The sequence below is a fragment of the Malurus melanocephalus genome, unplaced genomic scaffold, assembly GCF_030028575.1.
Source record: "Malurus melanocephalus ecotype Western Australia unplaced genomic scaffold, MMel_1.1 scaffold_526, whole genome shotgun sequence".
Taxonomy (NCBI): Eukaryota; Metazoa; Chordata; class Aves; order Passeriformes; family Maluridae; genus Malurus; species Malurus melanocephalus.
In genome coordinates this window covers 276,700-296,049 of record NW_026623758.1, presented here as the reverse complement: position 1 = coordinate 296,049, position 19,350 = coordinate 276,700, and the positions used below count along the sequence as shown (strand labels likewise).

At 37.7% G+C, this 19,350-nt stretch overlaps 1 protein-coding gene across 3 annotated transcripts in view; it reads right to left on the bottom strand.

The window, feature by feature from the left end:
* Window positions 1-4,192: 4,192 nt before the first annotated feature.
* The window catches only part of FGD4 (FYVE, RhoGEF and PH domain containing 4), a 100,640-nt gene continuing 85,482 nt past the window's right edge, over window positions 4,193-19,350 (bottom strand). For all 3 annotated transcript variants that reach the window (XM_057381757.1, XM_057381758.1, XM_057381759.1), the window contains 9 exons: window positions 18,720-18,778; window positions 17,975-18,121; window positions 16,810-16,982; window positions 15,416-15,446; window positions 15,149-15,244; window positions 14,624-14,749; window positions 12,533-12,673; window positions 11,252-11,392; window positions 4,193-11,085 (listed from right to left, as the gene is read on the bottom strand). In XM_057381757.1, the coding sequence (XP_057237740.1) occupies window positions 10,828-11,085; window positions 11,252-11,392; window positions 12,533-12,673; window positions 14,624-14,749; window positions 15,149-15,244; window positions 15,416-15,446; window positions 16,810-16,982; window positions 17,975-18,121; window positions 18,720-18,778 (1,172 nt within the window). In that variant the 3' untranslated portion in view covers window positions 4,193-10,827. The remainder of the gene's footprint in view (window positions 11,086-11,251; window positions 11,393-12,532; window positions 12,674-14,623; window positions 14,750-15,148; window positions 15,245-15,415; window positions 15,447-16,809; window positions 16,983-17,974; window positions 18,122-18,719; window positions 18,779-19,350) is intronic.

Genomic DNA, 19,350 nt, shown 5'->3' with positions numbered 1-19,350 from the left:
GTATATTGAATAATTTTGATATTGCTGTAAGAAGTGAAGTAGACAGTTCAATATTTCTTCTATGTTACTCCAAATAAATTTTCTTTTTTTATCGTGTAAGAGGGTTTTTGTCTCAATTACACTAAATTCTTGGCTCCAATGACAACSTCAGATGGTAAATTTCATTATCTAATTATATATAATGCAAAAAATCAGTTTGGTATGAGTTTTATATTTGTCATCTTCTAATTTCCATATAAGCCTTCTTGATTTTATATTGGAAATCAAGAGAACATTTCCAGTCTTTCTTCTCCATGACACGAATTTCTTTTTAGTTTTGCATCACCATTTGGTTCCATTTTTCTTAGGCAGCTGAGACTTTTTTATTGGCATGCCGACAATAATGGACACAAGTCATTTGCCATTTCATTCATTTATGCCAAGCAAGGAAACCACAAACTATCACCTCAGCAAAGCATATTTCCTGCCATCCCCTTTGTCTAGAAAATTATTTCTGAAGCATATGAAGTTTGTGTCTTTGCATTTGTGCCTCATACGGTCGTACTACTTTATACTGCAAAAACACTATTGGCAAAACACTTCTGTAAATTCTTCCTTGCTAATGTCACCTTTTGGAACCATGCAATACAGCACTTAAACGGGTCTGGCAGAGATCAGGTTTTATGTGAAGTCAAATTGAATGGTGTTTCTGTATTCTCCTGAGCAATCTCATCACAGATATAACTGTAACAGTTTCTTACACCAGACATCTCAGCAACACCATTAGAAGATGAGATAAAWAAATTCCTGAAATGCCTTGACAGAATGACCCTTTGTTTGGCTGTTCTACACAGATTTCCCAAGCTGAGAGATTCTAAACCTTGCTTTTTTTTTTTTTTTTTTTTTTTTTTTTTTTTTTTTTTTTTTTTTTTTTAAATTTTTCCCAAGAAGCAACAGAAGTCAGAGGTTTGAAATCCATAGTCCAGGAGTTCTGCTGAGCTGGCAAGGCGAGCTCTCTGACGTGCTTCAGCTGTCTGTAAGCAGTCATAGTGCTGATAGGAATTCCTGAGTAAGAGGGAATGTTACCTGTGCTGACACCCAGTCTCTGAAAGAACAAAGTTATCCTGGGGCAGGGATGCAACTTCTCTGGACAATATGAACTAAACAGCTGAGGGTTCCTCATATTCTCTTCCTCTGTCCTCTGGGAAGTTATTCATGAAAATCCATTGGCTATTTGGGGTGTCACAAGTTCTGGTGGAACACTCTTGTGAAACTGAAAGCAGGTTTCAAGTTAAGGGAGGGGAGGGCACAGAGGTCAAGAGCCACAGAGCAAACAGCAGTCAAACCTCATAAATCAGCAACAAAGGCCAAGCACTCTGGTGCTTGTAAGAGATCAGCATTTCTGACAGGGCCATTAGAGGTAAAAACTTTGGTTGGAAATGAAAGTAATCTCTGTATCCTTCTGGATTCCTGCATAGCAGTGCTCCCTCCTTGCTGCGACTGTGGTGGTCACACTCTTTGAAATAACAAACACAATACTTAAACAGTTGCTTCAGTAAATGATTTTACCACCCCCGTAGTGTGCAGTTCAATTTTCATGTGAACACTTTTATGTTCCCGAGTTTTGCAGATGAAGGCAATAACCTCCCATCTGCTATCAAGAAAGTAACATTCCTTGCTAAACAATAAATACACTTAGCATTCAACTGAGGCAACGTAAGTTGAAAAGGAAAAATCATACCTCAACCAAACCTCACCTCAACCAAAACTTCGCTGATGTGCAGGAGGAATCGAGCTTGTATCTTCTACTTCTGGACCCAGTAGCCAAATGAGACTATCTCCTGTAGTCATTTTAAGATAAAATAGTATGCCAAGAGGAGCATTTTTGAGTTTTATGATGCACATTTTCTTGTGCATGCTGCTTATGATTGGTGCAATTTTAAGTTTAAACTGGAAGTTTAACAATTGAGCACAGGTGATTTACGTCACATCCTGGTTTTAGGACTAATGGATAGCAGACACTTCCATGTCTCACCTGCCATACTTTTCACTGCAGAGTTGTCTTGAAGCAGAGGGGTGCAGGTCTTTCCATATGAAACACAACTGTAAAATACACTTCAGCAGCTAAAGAGCATTCAGTTAACAGCACCAGCTTAGTGCTAGTTTGAAATCAAACTCCAGAATACAACTTAGATAAGGCAGGCCTTTTGCAAATGCTGTGTGCCAGAACCTCGGGCTATGAGATTTGGATTGACTTTGCAAGTCAAGAAATCTTCAAGGAAGACAAAACAGGTAAGGCAGGTAGTTCAGCATGCTAGGCAGTATGTCTAGACAGAACTACAGTGACATTTTATCTTCCTCCATCACAGGATCATTAATTTAGTTTCCCACTGAAGAAGGCTCCCCTATTTACTAGCAGTCAGTGTYTGAAACCCATTTCCCCAAAGCAGGGGACCCTTACCTGAGTTTGGAARGGTGAGTTGGGCATATGACATTAAAACAGGTTCAAAAGAGAGCACAATCCTTCTGCCTTGTKTCCAAACACAAGCTCAGAGTCAGAGATACAAGTTCAGTGTCCAGTGGACCCAAGAGAGAGTTCATTTCCACGTTCTCCACGCAAGAGTGCTGCGACTGCCTGGATTCCAGATAGGAGTAGGAAGAGGCAGAACAGAACTTGAGGCTACCAGAGGCCATGGAGAGGGTAAWCCCAGATTCTGCTCCTGAGACAATCTCCATTCCTTCAACCATGTGTTATTTTAATATTACAAATATGTGAATCAAATCCAGAAATCTCTGGAATCATCAAGTTAAGTAAGAAAGGATTCAGCAAAATTAATATGAAGACATTTTAGCATCTAGAAACTTATGTTACCCCAGATTCCCAGTGAAGGATTTATTCCATAATGAGACGCTTCTGACAGCAGGAGTTTCCTTCATTTACCAAACAAAAACATATTCAAATAAATTCATTGTGCTTTTAGGACAGAAACAGCAACATTCAACACAGACATGGAGTTCTTCAAGGAACCAAACTCCACAGAATGCATCCTGACTTTCCCCCTGAACTGGGTTTGGTGAGCCTAAACATTGCCATGGCTGCTGGTGCTCAGGGCCAAGACGGCAGGAGGGGAGCAGCTCCCAAGAAAAATGGTCACAACCATAAGGATCCCTCTGCTCRTCCACTGGAGACACCACAGGACCCTCCAGAGCAGCTTATTTAAAGCAAGCAAGCTCCAAATTCTGTCTTTGCCAAAGGCTGGTCTGCCCCTTCTCCCATGTCAGGAAGTCCAACAATGCCAAGAACAATTTTGTGGTAATGAGGCCGTGTTTAGTCAGGCTCTTCGGGAAACCAGAGGAGACAACGCCTTCCACTTCCTCACCAATTGATGGGCTCTGGAAAATTTGCTGCCACCTGGAAATATCAGTGCTTGTTAAACCTGCTGGYTTAAAGGAATTAAGTAGGAGCTGCAGTGATGCATTTCCTGTAGTTTGAGTTTTATAATTGTGTTTTCTTATTAAAGCACATTTTTAGGGTAAATGCTATTAGTTTTGTCTCTATGCAAAAGGCATTGCATTGTGCTTAATGAGAAAAATGAGGTTTGGAACAGAGTTAGGCACAGTGGAAAGAAAATTATGCAAAAAATGRGTGGGGAATGTTACATAGAGAGGGAAGCATTGCCCTCTGTGGTTAATCAGTGCTTATTTCAAATAATAATTCATTTGCAGTGTTTGCAAAGAAAAAAAAAATAGAAATTAAACAAAAATTCTTGTATGCAAATCCTTCCAAACAGGAACTACCAAGCACTGCAGTAACTCCTCCTCCCTCTGTTTTGGGGGAAGTGTTTTCTGCAGGTGGGCACAGTGTTGTAGAAGAATACCAAGAATAAATCTGATACAATCAAAACAGGATTAACATGTGCAGATGACGGAAATTGGGAGGCAACTGCAACCAGTTTAGGTCTGTTAAAGGCTAATTAGTGGCAGTAATCAATCAGTTTTTGTTTCAGAGCACCACTAATTCCATGCATGAGATCATGCTGATGCAGTACTTGTGAGTAACCAGCACTTCAGCAAATTTAGGTACCAAAGTTCCAAAAACTTTGGTGTTCCAAAGCGGGTCCTCAGAGTCACACACAAGAAACACAGCTTAAAGATTTTAATGAGCAAAATGAACAGTAGGTGGACCAAAAAAAAAAAAAATCAACCAGCAATACTTATTTAATGATGCTTTTATTGTACAGGATACAAATTTCTGTTCTTTTTAAGTACTCAACATGAATTAAAGTGCTTAATTTTTACAATTCTCCACCCACCTTAGGATCAAATATACATATATTACAGAAAATATGTACAATATCTTCAACTTTTTTACATTCATATATTTCTTAACCATAAAAATTACGACTTACATTTGCACAACTTACAATGGCATTTGTATTTCACCTTTATAATATTATTCACTTTATTGCAAAACCAAAACAAATTTACACCTCTTCCAAATATTACATTTTTTAAGAAATGTTTTTGCAATTAAAATCAGAAATGCTTCCATAATAAAGGAAATTAACATGTATAGCCTGTAATTCTGATGTCAAACATTACAGCTGATGCAGCTCCCRTTAAAATTAATGTATTAATCTGCCTTAAGGGCTGCAGAATAGAAAATACACTGACAGAAAAAGAAAAATTTCTATTGCAAACCCTTACCTACCTGAAACAAATTTGGCTGAAAAATACTAGGGCACATGGATGTAAAAATKATTTTATATAGTTCCCTCTTTTCTGAATGTTTCCACCATAAATACTTAATGAATCCACGAGGATGAACTATAAACAGAAGTAGGCTGGTGTTATGCAGYGGCTGAAAACATGTTTTATTCAAAGAAATCTGCTCGAGGATTTTGMGAAAAAACACATTCACTTGTGCTGGGAAGAGGAAGGGGTGAAACAAAATGCCATAGTTGATTCTGGAAAGGAATTTAATCACAGGCTTTCAAAGGAAGCTGATTGAAATGCCTCACTGGAATTAGCATGTTTGGGGGCTTTTTTGTTTGTTTTTATGGGCTGAAACAGTAAACATGCCACAACAGCAGATCTACCTCCATCTTCTTTTTTTTTCTGGAAAGCATACTCAACACAGTCATTATRCATTCTCTTTTGAATGCAGCACAGTGTATTTTTTGATTGTAAAATACTGCTTGAAAACAAGTCATCTGAATAATAGTCTCAAATATATAAATACACATATATACATATACACACATATGCATATGTGCATATACACACACATATGTAAYCATTAAGTTAATGTTATGTTAAAGGATTTAGGAAACAATCTGACTAGCAGATTAAAACCCCTRTCTGAGGAACATACTACAGTCCCATGGGTCAGAACCAGCTAGATAAATTCCTCACACCAACAGGGCCACAGACTAGAGCAAAAAACATTAACCCCATAGATTTCATTCAGATTTCAAWTAACAGGACACCACAGACTAAGACTGATGCCCCTTTCACCTACGGATTTATCTTAAGGATAGTCAGCTCTGCCACAAAATTATTTCCCTCCAATCGTTTGCTTTTGTATATGTATTTCCAGCTGTTTACCCTCACCCCTACATCAGTTACCTCCAGCTAAGGCCCATCTGAAGTTCACCTGAGCTCTGTGACTCCACATGAGATGTGRTATCTCAGCAGCTCCCAAAGTGGTGGAAGTTTCCTCKCTCACAAGTGTYCTTATAGAATGTAAGGCAGATTCTRTGTGAATTTTAATCACTGAAGGTGTAAGAGCTCCAGCAGGCCTGTGCTGGTTTATACCAGCTGTATGAAGAAAGACCTTTTGTTATTGCTTAGGATTATTCCTACATGGAATKTTTATTTCTTTCCTGAAGGTCTTTCCTTCAGTATAAGAAATAACTAGCATCTGTTAATTTTCTTTCATCTTTTCTTGAAATGAAAAGCTGATGATTTTTTCATACTGGCTATGTGCTGATGAACCCAAACAACCTGTCAAATGTGTCCACATCCTTCCCGACTTGGGTTTTTTTTTTTTGTTTGTTTGTTTTCTAATATCTATATTTTTGTTTTTCTGACTCCATTTGGAAGGCTCTAGACAATACTTTTATAATCTAACCTAAATTTTATTGAGGTGGTAGTGCATTTACCCTATATTTAATCAGTGCCTTTCCKTCATCCATTACTTAAAAACTTGAAGAATTAAAAACCTCTTTTCTATGAAAGGGCATTAGAATATTTGAGGAGATTTATAAAACACTTTGAGATGGTTTTGCATAAAAAGGTGCTACCATATATAYATGCAATTAAAATGGTTTTATATGTTACTCCAAATAGAAGAGAATGTTTTGTATTCTCAGTATCTACTTTGCACATATAAGTTAAATACATTTTGGAATAAACAAAACTGCTCAGCGTAAAGGGATTTGAAAATACTACATGATACAGGTTTTATAGCAGCTCTTCAACCAAGCAGGAGTRCCTGATACCAAAAGAGAATTTTTAGAKGGTCTGGAGGAATGGTGCAGACATGCAGATATCATGATAAACTATTTTCCCATGGTAGGGGGAAAAAATAAGTAATTTCAAAAAATATATTACTATGATCCAAAAAATCTTAATGATAAAATTAAGTTTTGTTCTGGTTGAACACAAATAAAACCACCAAAATAACTTTTCATCTGCTTTAAATCGCAYAGAAGACTGATCACTTTTAAAGTGAGAAAAAAGCATTTCTTGAACACAAGAGTTGCAAAGCTTAAATAATTCAGCAGAGCCATTCACATGCATTCATGCATTATGAATGAATGCTTAGTTACAGTTTATTCCTTACACACAGGGCTTTATGCTCACAAATTTAATGGCTTTTTTCTTTATCTCAAAGAATTTAAGAATTTAGYTCAAACCTCATTAGAATGATGGTTTTAATTTCACTGCTTTGGTCATAGTTCTTACTTAGGCCACAGCAGCTCTGACTTTGGATTTGTTCCTCTTCAATCATACTTTACAATTTAAAGTTTTGAATGCTGTAGGAGGGCTTGTCTGTGGAGAACGAAGACAACAGGGTGGTTAAATTTGGAAGCAATTTCTCCATCTCCTGATGTCCTTTAATATYAGGTAATACATACTTTTCCTACAAAATACACACAGAACCATTTATTTGAGTGCCAAGGCATTCTGACTCAGAAGAGAACAATTCTGACCAAGCTGTTGATTCTGACAACACAAAATGGGTTTCCCTAGGGTAAATTAAATATCCTGCGCTATATACAATTTAATGGCCGAGGGCAAACATGAGGCTAACATCCCAACAAACAACTCCCAGTGTTAATTTCATTTCCAATTGCTTATGCCCAAATGTAGGGCTTCACCTGGGAGATGCTGCAACCATTTAAGCAGCTTCAGCTACTCAATAAGGCRGCACAGAAACTGCTACTCCTGATCATTTAACTGGAACAGGGCTTCCTACCTGGATTAGAATTCTAAGTTTGCAGGAGCTCAGCAAACAGAATGTACTACACAGCACCAGGTTGGGAAGGATCTGCTGAAGGGTAGGAARGYTCTGCAGTGAAATCCAGACAGGTTGGATCAATGGGTCAAGCCAGCTCTATGAGGCTCAACAAGGCAAAGTGCTGGGTCCTGCATCTGGGGCACACCAGCAGGGCAGCCCTACAGGCTTGGGGAAGAAAGGCTGGAAAGCTGCCTGGTGGAAAAGCAGCTGGGATTGCTGGTTGACAGCAGCTAAACCTGAGCCCAAATGGCAACAAGGCCAAGGGTGTCCTGGCTCYATGAGACACAGTGTGGCCAGCAGGGCCAGGGCAGGGATTGTCCACCTGTACCTGGTATGGGTGAGGCTGCACCTCAAGTGCYGTGTCCAGTTCTGGGACATGAAAAACATGTCAAGAAGGACATTGAGGGGCTAGAGGGAGTCCAGAGGAGGACAGTGGAACTGGGGAAGGATTTGGAGCATGGGTCCTGTGAGGAGCAGCTGAGGGAGTTTGGGGGTGTTCAGCTGGGGAAGAGCAGGCTCAGGAGGGATCCTATCGCTCCCTACAAGTCCCTGAAAGGAGATGATAGYGAGGAGAGGGTCAGTCTCTTCTGCAAAGAAACAARCAATAGGACAAGAGRAAATGGCCTTGAGTTGTGCCAGGGGAGATTTAGGTCGAATTTTAGAAAACATTTCATCACCCAAAGGGAGGTCAAGCATTGGATCTATTGGTCAAGTCACCATCCCCATMCCTGAAGGTGTTTAAAAGACATGCAGATGTGGCACTTAGGGACATGGGTTAGTGCTGGACTTGGCAGTGCTGGGCAATGGCTGCACTCAGTGATCTTAGTGGTCTTTTCCAAYCTAATTTATTCCATGACTACAGTCATAACATCGTATTATTTTCAGTATAGCTCAATCCTTCTTATCTGAGAACTCCTTTAAAGCAACTTCTTCCTTTTACACTCAACCACTGGACCATGGGAAGCTCTTTTCCTACATTTGGATGCGGTAAGACAACTCTCCATGTCCCACAATTGCACTTGAGGCTCTTGTAGAAGATCTCCACTTCTGGGAGATGGCCCTGAAGGAAAGACAGCCACCAAGAGTTCTACTTGCTTACCTGAATGTTCCCCCATCCCTTGCCAAGGCACATGCAAGATGTATTAGCCAGGTGTAYCTTGGCAAAGATCTGAGGGTACTCACCAATGTGAACCAAAACAGGCTTGAGCTGCCCATGGCTAAAGGGAAACACAGCTGCCATTAGAAGTAACTTAAAATMTCTTAAGAGAGTTACAGAAGAGCTTGCACATCAGATAAAAAAGTAATACTGGAGTTATATCCAGAAAAATCCAGACACAGAGAGCACCCAAGGAAGAKAAATCAGAGCTGCTTGCACCGAGTCAGCTGGAGAGTTAGTACTCTACCATACCATGTCCTGATTGYTATTAACACTGGTGTAAAGCTGTGGAATCTCAAGGCTGTGGTACATCTTGGATCTGTGCAGGTGAGAGCAAAATCCATCCCACTGACATTAAGTTACACGACATTCTTATGAAGGAATGATGGACACTGCTGCTCGTGTATGCTTGGCACTACAAACAGATCTTAATCCTAAACACAAAATGAGTTAATTTTTTTCCCTATAGTATCACAGAAACAGTAAAGCAGGAGTAGGAGTTCAGTGAATAGGATTTTTTTTTTGCAAACTCATTATAAAAAGCAGTTTAAATTTGTCGTCACATTACTAACAAAACTGAACCTGAGCTCTTCAACTTGACACGTTTTAAAACACAGATTGCAGATACACTGAAAAGCAAGGCTCCTGAATGTTCTTATGACAAGKTGATTGTAGTAGTTACATATTTTCCTTCCTTTAAGGGTTTAAAAAAGGAAAGACAGCAGTGATTGTAGCTGATAGTCAATCATTACCTCTGAGTTTGTCATATTTCATTCAAGGATTTTACAGTAAAAATTTTAGGGAGGTCATTTGCCTCYATATATAAAAACCCTAATAGGAATGGAAGTTCATAAGGAACTTAATATTGTAAAGCCARTGAATCGTTTTACCCAGAAGCAGAAAACAAATAATATTAGTTATAAAATTCCAGATTTGCAAGCTCAGACTTCATATTAAATTTTTTAAAGCAGGCTCCACTTTAAAACAATAATCCTTGAAGATTGTTGCCATAAATAAGTACTACAATACCTAACCTTCTACAAAAATTAAAAAAAAAACTTAAGTTCAAAATGTTCTTTTGCTCCAATGACCATAATAGCAAAAATACACGTTCCCAGAAGGTTTTTAGAATCTGCTGCTTTTCTCAAACCACATACTGCATTTGAGCAACAAAYTACTGCACTCTTAAAAGCTAACAGTGATAGGACACTGAAGAAAAGCCACTACTTGTTTTAACACAACTGGAACTCATTTGTCCATTGCATGCCACTTACATTACTGCTAATTTTTTGATGCATAAAGATATCAAGATCGTTAAGTGTCAGCTATTGAAACAAATCACTGAACAGTATTTTTCARTTTAGGACTGTGTTTAATTTCAAATAGAAAACATGCTTCTTTTAAAATAAATTATTCACTAATAAGAACCCAGTATCATGAAATCAAAGCAATAATCAAATATTGTACATTTTTAATACTGTACATATATTATATATAGTTTTCTCATATTTTAGGTATTTTTTTCTAGATTGAAAATCATTAGATTGATTCCTTGATAAATTGAAACCTTAAAAGCCAATATACCTGTGAAAACAATTTGCATTACTTTAATTAAAAAGATACAAGTGAATACAACATATGTACAGAACTGTGGAAATCAATCTATAAACTACATACATTAAGCCAAACTGTCCCTGCATATTTAAGTACAGATCTATTTTGGCAATGGAGGTATATCTTTTATCCTGTTGCAAGTCCTAACATGTAAGTAGGAAGCTTCAAATATTTGCATTCTTAATGARAGTAGCAAATGTTAACTGAAGAGCAACTGGATTTAAAAAAAAAAATAAATTGCATTACAACAAACAAGTAGTACAGTAAAGTTAGTAAGTATTTTTAATAGCATTCACATTTTTTAAAAAAGTCTCTGAAATGGACCTGTACATCACTTTTATTGACAGAACATAAATATAAGAAAAAGATCCCTAAAAAGACCAGAATTTTTTTCCCAAACATAAAGTGCCAAGATGTGTATGGTAGTAAGAAATTTCTTTTTTTCTTTTTAGTTTTCTTTTTTTTTCCTTGATTGAGCAAAGACAGGTTAACACAAAGGTTAACCACAATTTCAAYTGAAATCTTTTAAAAACGCCACGTGTGTTCTTGAGCTTCAGCATTCAGATCTTTTAGAAGATTCAGGCTGCTCTTCTAAATTCACTTGCAGTTCATTTTGACATTCTGGTGTCTCACCTTTGACAGCTAAATGGATAACTTTCAGCCACTTCTGTTTCAGTTCCTCATTGTCTGCAGCAAAGCTGTGCACAGACTTGGAYTGGGTCAGTTTGAAGCTGTGGGGGAGGTCAGCACTTTTTGGAGTGTCATCCACTGTATAGCCCAGAAGAGGAATTGTAGCCAGAGCTTTCACATCCTGAGAAGAAGAAGTTCTTTATTAAGAACAGGCAACTAACCTGCCCATTACCTCTCATTTGCTGTACAGGTTAGATCTTGCCTCCATTCCCAAGATATTTGACTTCTCTTTTGCAAACAGCAGTGACAATAACTGGTAAAATCTTTCCCATTTTCCCTGTACATACCTGTGGAGCACCGTACATGTAGAGCACGAGGGCCTCCTGTTTGGGTATAACACACCAGGCTTTCTGCCAGGGCTTGGACTTCTCCATGTACTGAAGAAAGCTGCATATGACACTGTTTCCAGAGACTTCYGCAGATTCAATCTAGGAGACAGTAGAAAGAATAAAAAGGAAAATGAACTTTCCTTCAGTAAAGACTAGAAACAGGACAGAAAAGCAGCAAATTTATCATCACTCGTATCAAATCTTGGAGAGTATCTGCAAAAGAGCTTCAGCTCCGGAAAAATCAAGAAGGATTGGATTTATGGAAAGAATATATATATATGTTAAACACATACAATCACAACATGTATTCCCTTAGCATGTGCAATCTGTTCCTTTTTTCCATCAGTAATTTTGGGTTATAGACTTCCACATCACTCCAATTTTCATTTTCCTACCACAGCTAGCCTTTCTCTGTATCTGAGCATCTACAGTAATGTCTGRTTCCCAAAATAGCATCATGTTAGGCACTGAAGTGCCACTAACCTCCAACATGACAACTTGTCTATTTGGGCAGTCAAAATATTACGACAGAATCAAATTCAAACACATTTCTAAGAGTAACAAAAGCACGCAAGCGCTAATCCTAGAGAAAAAATTAGATTAATTGCTTAAAATCTGTAGACAAAGTAACATGCTACTCAAGTTAAATAGTGAACCTGAGATGATAAGAAAGAACACAAAATTATGCGTTAAAATTTCCATTGACCTTGACTTTTCTGATGCCAAAAGCTGAGAGCAACTCGATAATTTAAAGGTGCATTGTACACATTGATCAAAATAGTATTTTACTATTGAGGCTCTGAAGAGCAAAATTCTCCCCCATTCTCCTCTTTTCTATCTCCAGTTCTTTAAATGAGTATATATTTTCCAGAATCACTGGGCTAGCAGTGGGGTTTGTTGCTATAAAAACTTAAGTGCAGAAGAAGAAAACTGAAAATTTCTAAGGAAAGGTAATATTTTGTCACAGGAGCTGATGTAACTGAAAGAAGCAAACAAGCTCTAAGGTTATTCTCTTAAACAAAAAAACCCCACAAAATTATAAAAAAAGCTGGAAGAAACGAAGCAGTTTTCCATCAGAGAGTGCTAGAAACCAAAATCTATGGAATGGGATGAAACTGCTGCACATACTTTTTATTTCTCAAAGAGGAAATAAACCCTGCAAGAATGGTAAAATTTTTCACCTACTGATGAACCAAAAAGATTGCAGCTATACAAATAGAGCATTCTTGAATGACATACCTCCAGGATGCCTTTCCTCTTCTTTTCTTCACTGTCTGTACAGCCAATTATAACATGATAGCAGTCCTTACAGACTTTGTTCAATTTATTGCCGTCGTATTCGAGATGTGCTTTGTAATCAGAACATTTCCAGCAAACCACCTTAGAAACATAAAAAAAAAGATAAAAAACATGTAAAATTTAAATATTTATAAAGGTTTATGAAAATTAATTAAAAATTAGTATCATTCTATTTTGTGGTATATTTTCTAATTCTGCAGAAAAGAAAGATAATGCCTTTATAACATGTCAACTATACTTTAATTAAAAATAATGGTTTCCAAATTTGTGCCAATATTTCTTAACCAGAAATGCTTTTTACTATCCACCTGCTGGAATTTTTGCATTTAGCATAACATCACATTAGGCTTTTAATTTTATCTGTAGGTTAGAGTTAGGTATGGAATCAGAATACAGCACAAGTCATGCTGCAGGAAGAAAATCATCCTGTTTCTGTACAAGCCAACCTTGTATTTACTGACTGCTTTTCTGTGTAACCAGAATGAGTTTATGAGAATAAATGAACTGAGATTACCTCTTAATGACAAAAGTCTGATAAAATCAGAAATGGCTACTTTTTAAACCTGCTAATAAATATTAGCATGTTTAAATGTATATATTCACCTATATTTATAAAAATTGCAGTTTTAAAAGCCAACCATAAATAAGCCAATGTCACACTGAATTTTACTAATTTTTCTTTTCACTGTCTATGTAACTGAAATGCAAAAGAGATCTCAGTGTTCTTTCATTAGAAGTGTTTTTCCACTGAATTCTTCTTTCAGGTAAATAAATAACCTGAATAAAAAAAATGAATAAACCCTGAATAAAAAATATAAATGTAGTCATTTCAAGAAAGAGAGGTAAATAAATGGACTTAAATCACCAAAACATCTGAACAAGATTGTAAACCAAGGCTTTGCAGTGCTAACCTAGATCACCACCTTCATCTCGTAGCTCTAGACAATACTAGTTAAATATTCCCAATTAGTCACTGCTGGAAAGCCACCACTGCCAGCCCAAATTAGTAACTTTTAAATTTTTAATTGAAAGAATGTTTTAAAGTGCAAGGAGAAGGTGTGGTTTTAACATTAACAGAATTTTAAGACACAAAGATCTTGGGGGAAAAGCCTCACATCACAACTGTAAAATCAGTAATTCACAGGTTCTGAAAAAGTCTCCTGCAAAAGTGTCCTGCAAAACACCAGAGCAGCGTTATGAAAGCAGCAAGCCTTCACACTGCATAAAAACAGAGATAAATCACACACACCTTGTACCACAAATATTAAACCTAAGCTTGTACCACCATCTGGTGGAGAAAGGCAGAGCTGCTGGGTGGAATGAGAAGAAAGCACAGTCTGTTTGCTCTTCTCCTGTTGACTTCTGAAAATTCTCAAGTCATTTTGCTTTTGTTGATTGCTTTCAAGCTGGATGTGTCACTGGAGCATCCCACATGGAAAGACTGTCTCCCCACCCTCACATTCCTTCATTCCCTGATGCTTTACCCAAGTTCACACAGTTACACCCTGAACCCAGCTGGGTGCAGCTCCAAGTTAATCCAGTGAAAAACTGCACAGCTTYGTGGTCTTCTGGTGAAGGGGAGTCAGCCAGTGCTGCCTGAAATAATGCTCAATTATGGCAGCTTAACATGGTCTTGAAACTCTTCATATCAGTGGAGGGCACTCAAAACTACCAATGTACTCAGTCCAGGGCCTTAAGACATTTTACACAATTCCAGATTTACCACACCAACTAAAGCAGGCAGAGGGTCCTTGGTGGTGTTGAGAGYTGCTTCCTTCACCTAAAAGCACAGCAACAAACTGCACAGACTGGCACAAGCTGCCCAGAGAAACTGTGGCTGCCCCATCCCAGGAAGTGCTCAAGGCCAGCCTGGTCTGGGGGAAGGTGTCCCCACTCATGGCCTGGGGTTTGGCACCAGATGACCTTTAAGATCCCTTCCAAGCCAAGCTTTTCTGTGATTCTGTGGTAACAAGGAGCCACAGGAAGTCCAGCAGTGCTGAGCAGCTGCAGGCATTGGGGCTGTGCACTCACATGTCCACATGCTCTGCAGTGGTGCCTCCTCCGTGTCAGGGCGTTGAAGGGCTCCTTGCATTTCATGCACATGGTCACTTCATTGTCCCGGATCCACCTCGGTGCTCTCTTCCCAAGCTCAGCATTCTAAACGTGGAGGGAGGACACAAGAATTAAAAAAACCCTAGTAAGAAGCTGTACAGTACTTGAAATAGGGAAAGTAATTATTCTCTTCCTCTGGAAAGGAAATTRCAAAACATAGCTGAAGATGCACTTTGAAATCTATAAAAGAAGYAACAAAGAACCCAGTCAAAAATCAAGATGCATCACTGAAAGGGTGCTCTGTTATGTGTTTGGAGAAAGAAAGAGGCTTGTCTACAAGATTTGGCATTATGAACAAAAACAATTACCAGCAAGATGACTACTTTGTAATGACTCTGCTATAAAAACCACGAGCTCAAAAATGAAGTTTCTGCCAAACCTCTTCCACTTACTGAAGAACACAATGGGTACTAAGAAGGTTAAAAAGGAGTAACAGCAACTTACAGAGACTTCRACAGGCATGTCTTCATATTCTTTAGCAATAGCATTTCTGAAAGTTTCATTCCTCTGCTGAAAAGCTTCAATAGTRCTCTGAAGTGCCTAAGGAAACAGTGGAGAAACTCCTCAGACATGTTAAATTTAAACCAGACTCTGCATTCTGACCAGTTACTGATCAGCAGAAAGAAGGTGCAGACAGCAAGCAAGAATATTAATTTTCTGATTGCTTCAGTGAAAAAGTGTTTAGGAAATAAAGAATGYAGATAAATTTACCTTTATCCATTCTTCTTTATCCTGTTCAGAACTAAAAGAAATATTTGACATATTAGTTTGAAACTATTTCAGGAAACATTATCTCACTTTCAACAACTTCTTGCAAAAGCCAAATAATTCTCCAGTAATTCTCAAGAATTTAAACAATACTAATTGTTACTAATTGTCCAACTTAGAAAAAAACAAACCAAACCAGAAGATAAAACCATGACCTTAGGCTGCACAAAATTGCAACCAGTAAGTAGTGAATTCAAGAAGAAAGTTAAATGTGAATGCATTTAAAGGTAGCAATAGTATTTTCATTGTTGTACCATTGGGTTTGGAGGTGTCTGTTTTTTGGGGTTTTTTTTTTGTTTTTTGTTTTGTTTTGTGGTGGGATTTTTTTTTAATTTTTGGGATTTTTTGAAAACAGGAAAAGAGGACAATGCAAAGTTGAGGTATACTTTTCTCCTTTCATTTCATGAGTTACAAGTTCACATACTAACACACTTTTCTCGTGTGTACCTTTTAAATCTTGCTCCCTCCCAAAGTAATTTTCTTAACTTTTTGTTATTGTTCAACAGTGACAGGAAGAACATCCAATTAAACTAAAGGAAAAATATGCTTTAGTATTGTAAACCARTTAGCAGAAATGTCCCTTTTATGCATCAGAACAGATACAGATAGCAGTAAGGACTCAAGGATTCAATTTAAAGTTGAATGAAAGTGTAGGCAAATAGCTGTTATCTTTGCATATTTACTCCTGCAACTCTCATTAAATATTATTCTCATGAAATATTATTCATTAAGTATTTACCTCATTAAATATTTCCTTTCTCTGTAAAGGGAAGTAGCTTGCCATCTCATTTGGCCAGCAAGCTCTCCTTTGTCCCCCAACACAGAACTCCAGAATCCCAACACAGAATCCACCATGGACATTTTCCTGCTTATTCAATCCTCACCTCTCTGCAATGAAATCCTGACTGCTAAGAACAGGATTTYTAAGCAGGTCCAAAAGGAGAGGAGSATAATTTTGCCTTATTTGAAGTGGGACAGTCTAAACACAGATTTGGTCTGGGCAGTGCAAAAAGGGGAAGGTAACTCAGCAAAAGGATGATGCAAGGACAAATAAGAAAAGCAGGAAAAGTGCCAGTCAGAAGAGTGCAGGTGGAGGAAAAGGACACAAGAACTAAAAACACAACTTGCTATCCAGGAGGAGGTTGATACTTGGGACTCAGAGAGATTTTTGGACTGTCAATTTATGGGTTTTTGGTAGCCTAGGCTATTTTGAAAACACCAATATTATGGTGAAATACATGCATCTTTCTTCAAATCTATTAATCCACTCTTGTGTGCACATACTGAACTTCAAGAAAGCCACTGAAAAGGCTGAAAAGGCTGAAAAAGCTGCTTACCTGGCCTGCAACTCCAGCGTCCGCTCTTTTCCAGACACTTGGAAGGTGTGAGGATATTCTTCATTATGGGTTTCAATAATCTTCATGCCATCTATGCCAACCCTGGTTCGAACWGAGAACTTGGATCCTACCAGGCTGAATTTGGGGACGCAGTAGAGCAGCATATTGTTAAACTGGGGGGGAAATGAATACRTGGTTTGGCACAAAGGAAAACATGGATAAAGCCACAGTTTGTGCCCTAAGAGCTGGGCCATATCACAAAGCTAGGCTTGATGGGTGAGAAAGCAAGATCTTTCTGATCAGCTGACACATGAGAAGCTCTAATGCAAGACAGTTTCTCTTATTTCTCCAGAAATAGGATTAAAGGACAGCTTCAGTGAATAGAAGGATAATTGTTCTGTACAGACAGCTGTATTTGTAGCATTTATTACCAAACTACACTCAGACCAAATGTTCTGTACCAATACAAAGCTCTTCTAACAAAACCCCCATTCTTAGGCCTCAATTCTGCAAAACCTACTGTAAACTGCAGAATACGGAATATTTCCTTCAGTGTATGTATTTATATCCTGTACAAAAATAGTTTGGCTTTGTATAAGTAGCTAATAGTATTTGAAGACATTATGTTTATTTTCTCTAAGATAGAAGAACATTTCTTAAAGTTTTTATTCCCTGAAACCCTCCATATCACAGGGAAAAAATACTACATGAGAAGGAAAAAAATATATTCCTTTATTAAAGATTAGAACTTTAATAATGTTTGAATGTCTAAAGGCCCAGCCTAGAAGCACAGTTATTAAACCAGATATAAAGTGTTTAATTTTCTCACATTTTTTCCCTTTTCATTTTTCTCAGAATTAATTATTAAAAAGAAAAACTCACTTCAGTTAAATCCTATTTCATAGAAATGCTGGCTAGGCTATTGCCTAGTCTGTGTCACAGGCACAGCACATTTGAGCTTGTCACCTCTCTAATATGAAGGGGACATTATTTAATTCTGTCTAGCACCAGCTGAGGTCTTACCACTTGAAGATTTCTCCTTTTGTTTGAAGCAGGAGCTGTGCCTCAACACAAAATGCATCAGGACTAAAATCCCAAGCTTTTACACTTCAGTTTAATGAGAATTTCCTCACGCTCTGGGGCTGCACCTGTAACCAGCACTCACCAGGAAAAGATAGCGCTCCTGAGCAGAGGTGTTGCGAGCAGCCAGTTTAAGGATCTGCCCTTCTTTTATCAGCTCATTTGAGGGATTCACGATGTCTTCCTCTTCCCCCAGCATCTCATATATCTCTAACAACTTCTTTAGGTTCTCCTTTACAGTGAAAATATAAGAATTATTAATTAAGTTTAAATAAATTATGGGAACTTGTATAAATCTGAGCACTCTTAGCTTTGAAAAACATACTTATAGCCAGTATGTGTGGCCTGGCTGATTAACTTAYTTGGTAAAGAAAGAAGTACTTTTTGAAATGTTCTATCCTTGGTAATTTTTACAATGCAGTTATACATACATACTGCATTATTTCTTGCCCTAAACACCTCAATTTTGATTACATTCCTGCCATCCCAGCCCAATCTGGCAGAGGAGCAGTAACTGCTCTTTACAAACATTATCCTGCCCTGACAGAAACACATGAAACAAGGTTGAGAGTTCAGTGCTCTATCAGTGATTTGAGCCAGGAGAGGAACTAAGTCTGTCCTAATTTCCACTTGAGACAATTTAGGTGCAATGGCAGATTTTGTCTCTCATTTCCAGAAGCTGTATAAACACATTWAGTAGAAATATTATCTTTTACCCAACGAATCAATTCTTGCCATTTTAGGGAAGATATGCAATTCACTCTCCTAGCTTCACCAAATATTGAAATATAATATATTGAAAAGTGATCAGGAAAACAAGGAACATTTACCATCTTTCTTATTGCACTGTTGGAGTGACTTGCTGCAGTGGATATAATTTCCAGGGATTCTAGACAGAAGAAAAAGAAAAGAAGTAAAGTCAAAAAGCTGCTTCTTTTCATGAAATTTTTACATGTTTATATATATACAATGGGGGAAAAATGGGGGCGGGAGGGGGTGTCATTCTACAAAAAAAGGCATTTTTATGTAAATTACATAGTACAATAAATTTCTTCAGTTAACAATAAAAAGAAAACAAGGTAAAGTGGAAAGCATAAAAAAGTCAGCTACCAAATRGAAATTATAATCTGGAAAGATCAGAAGAGAATTATTGCAGATTATTGTAGCACTTCAGCACTCAGAATCACATTTTTCTGTGACAAGAACAGTCAGTTCTCTCCATTCTTTTCTCAAAGTAGTTCAGAAAGTCAAACTATATTTTTCAGTTGAAGCAGCTCATCTKACAAGTGTTATTGCAATTGTTCTAAAAATGAAATATTTAAAGGAATCTGGCAACTGATTTGGAACAATCCATGCAAATATCTTGAACTGTTCTTGTGAATACAGTGAGAAAGAAATTTAAAAGTGGACTGTGCTCTTTTTCCTGCAGAAGCTTAAAAATACGAGTCTATCACTTTTTTA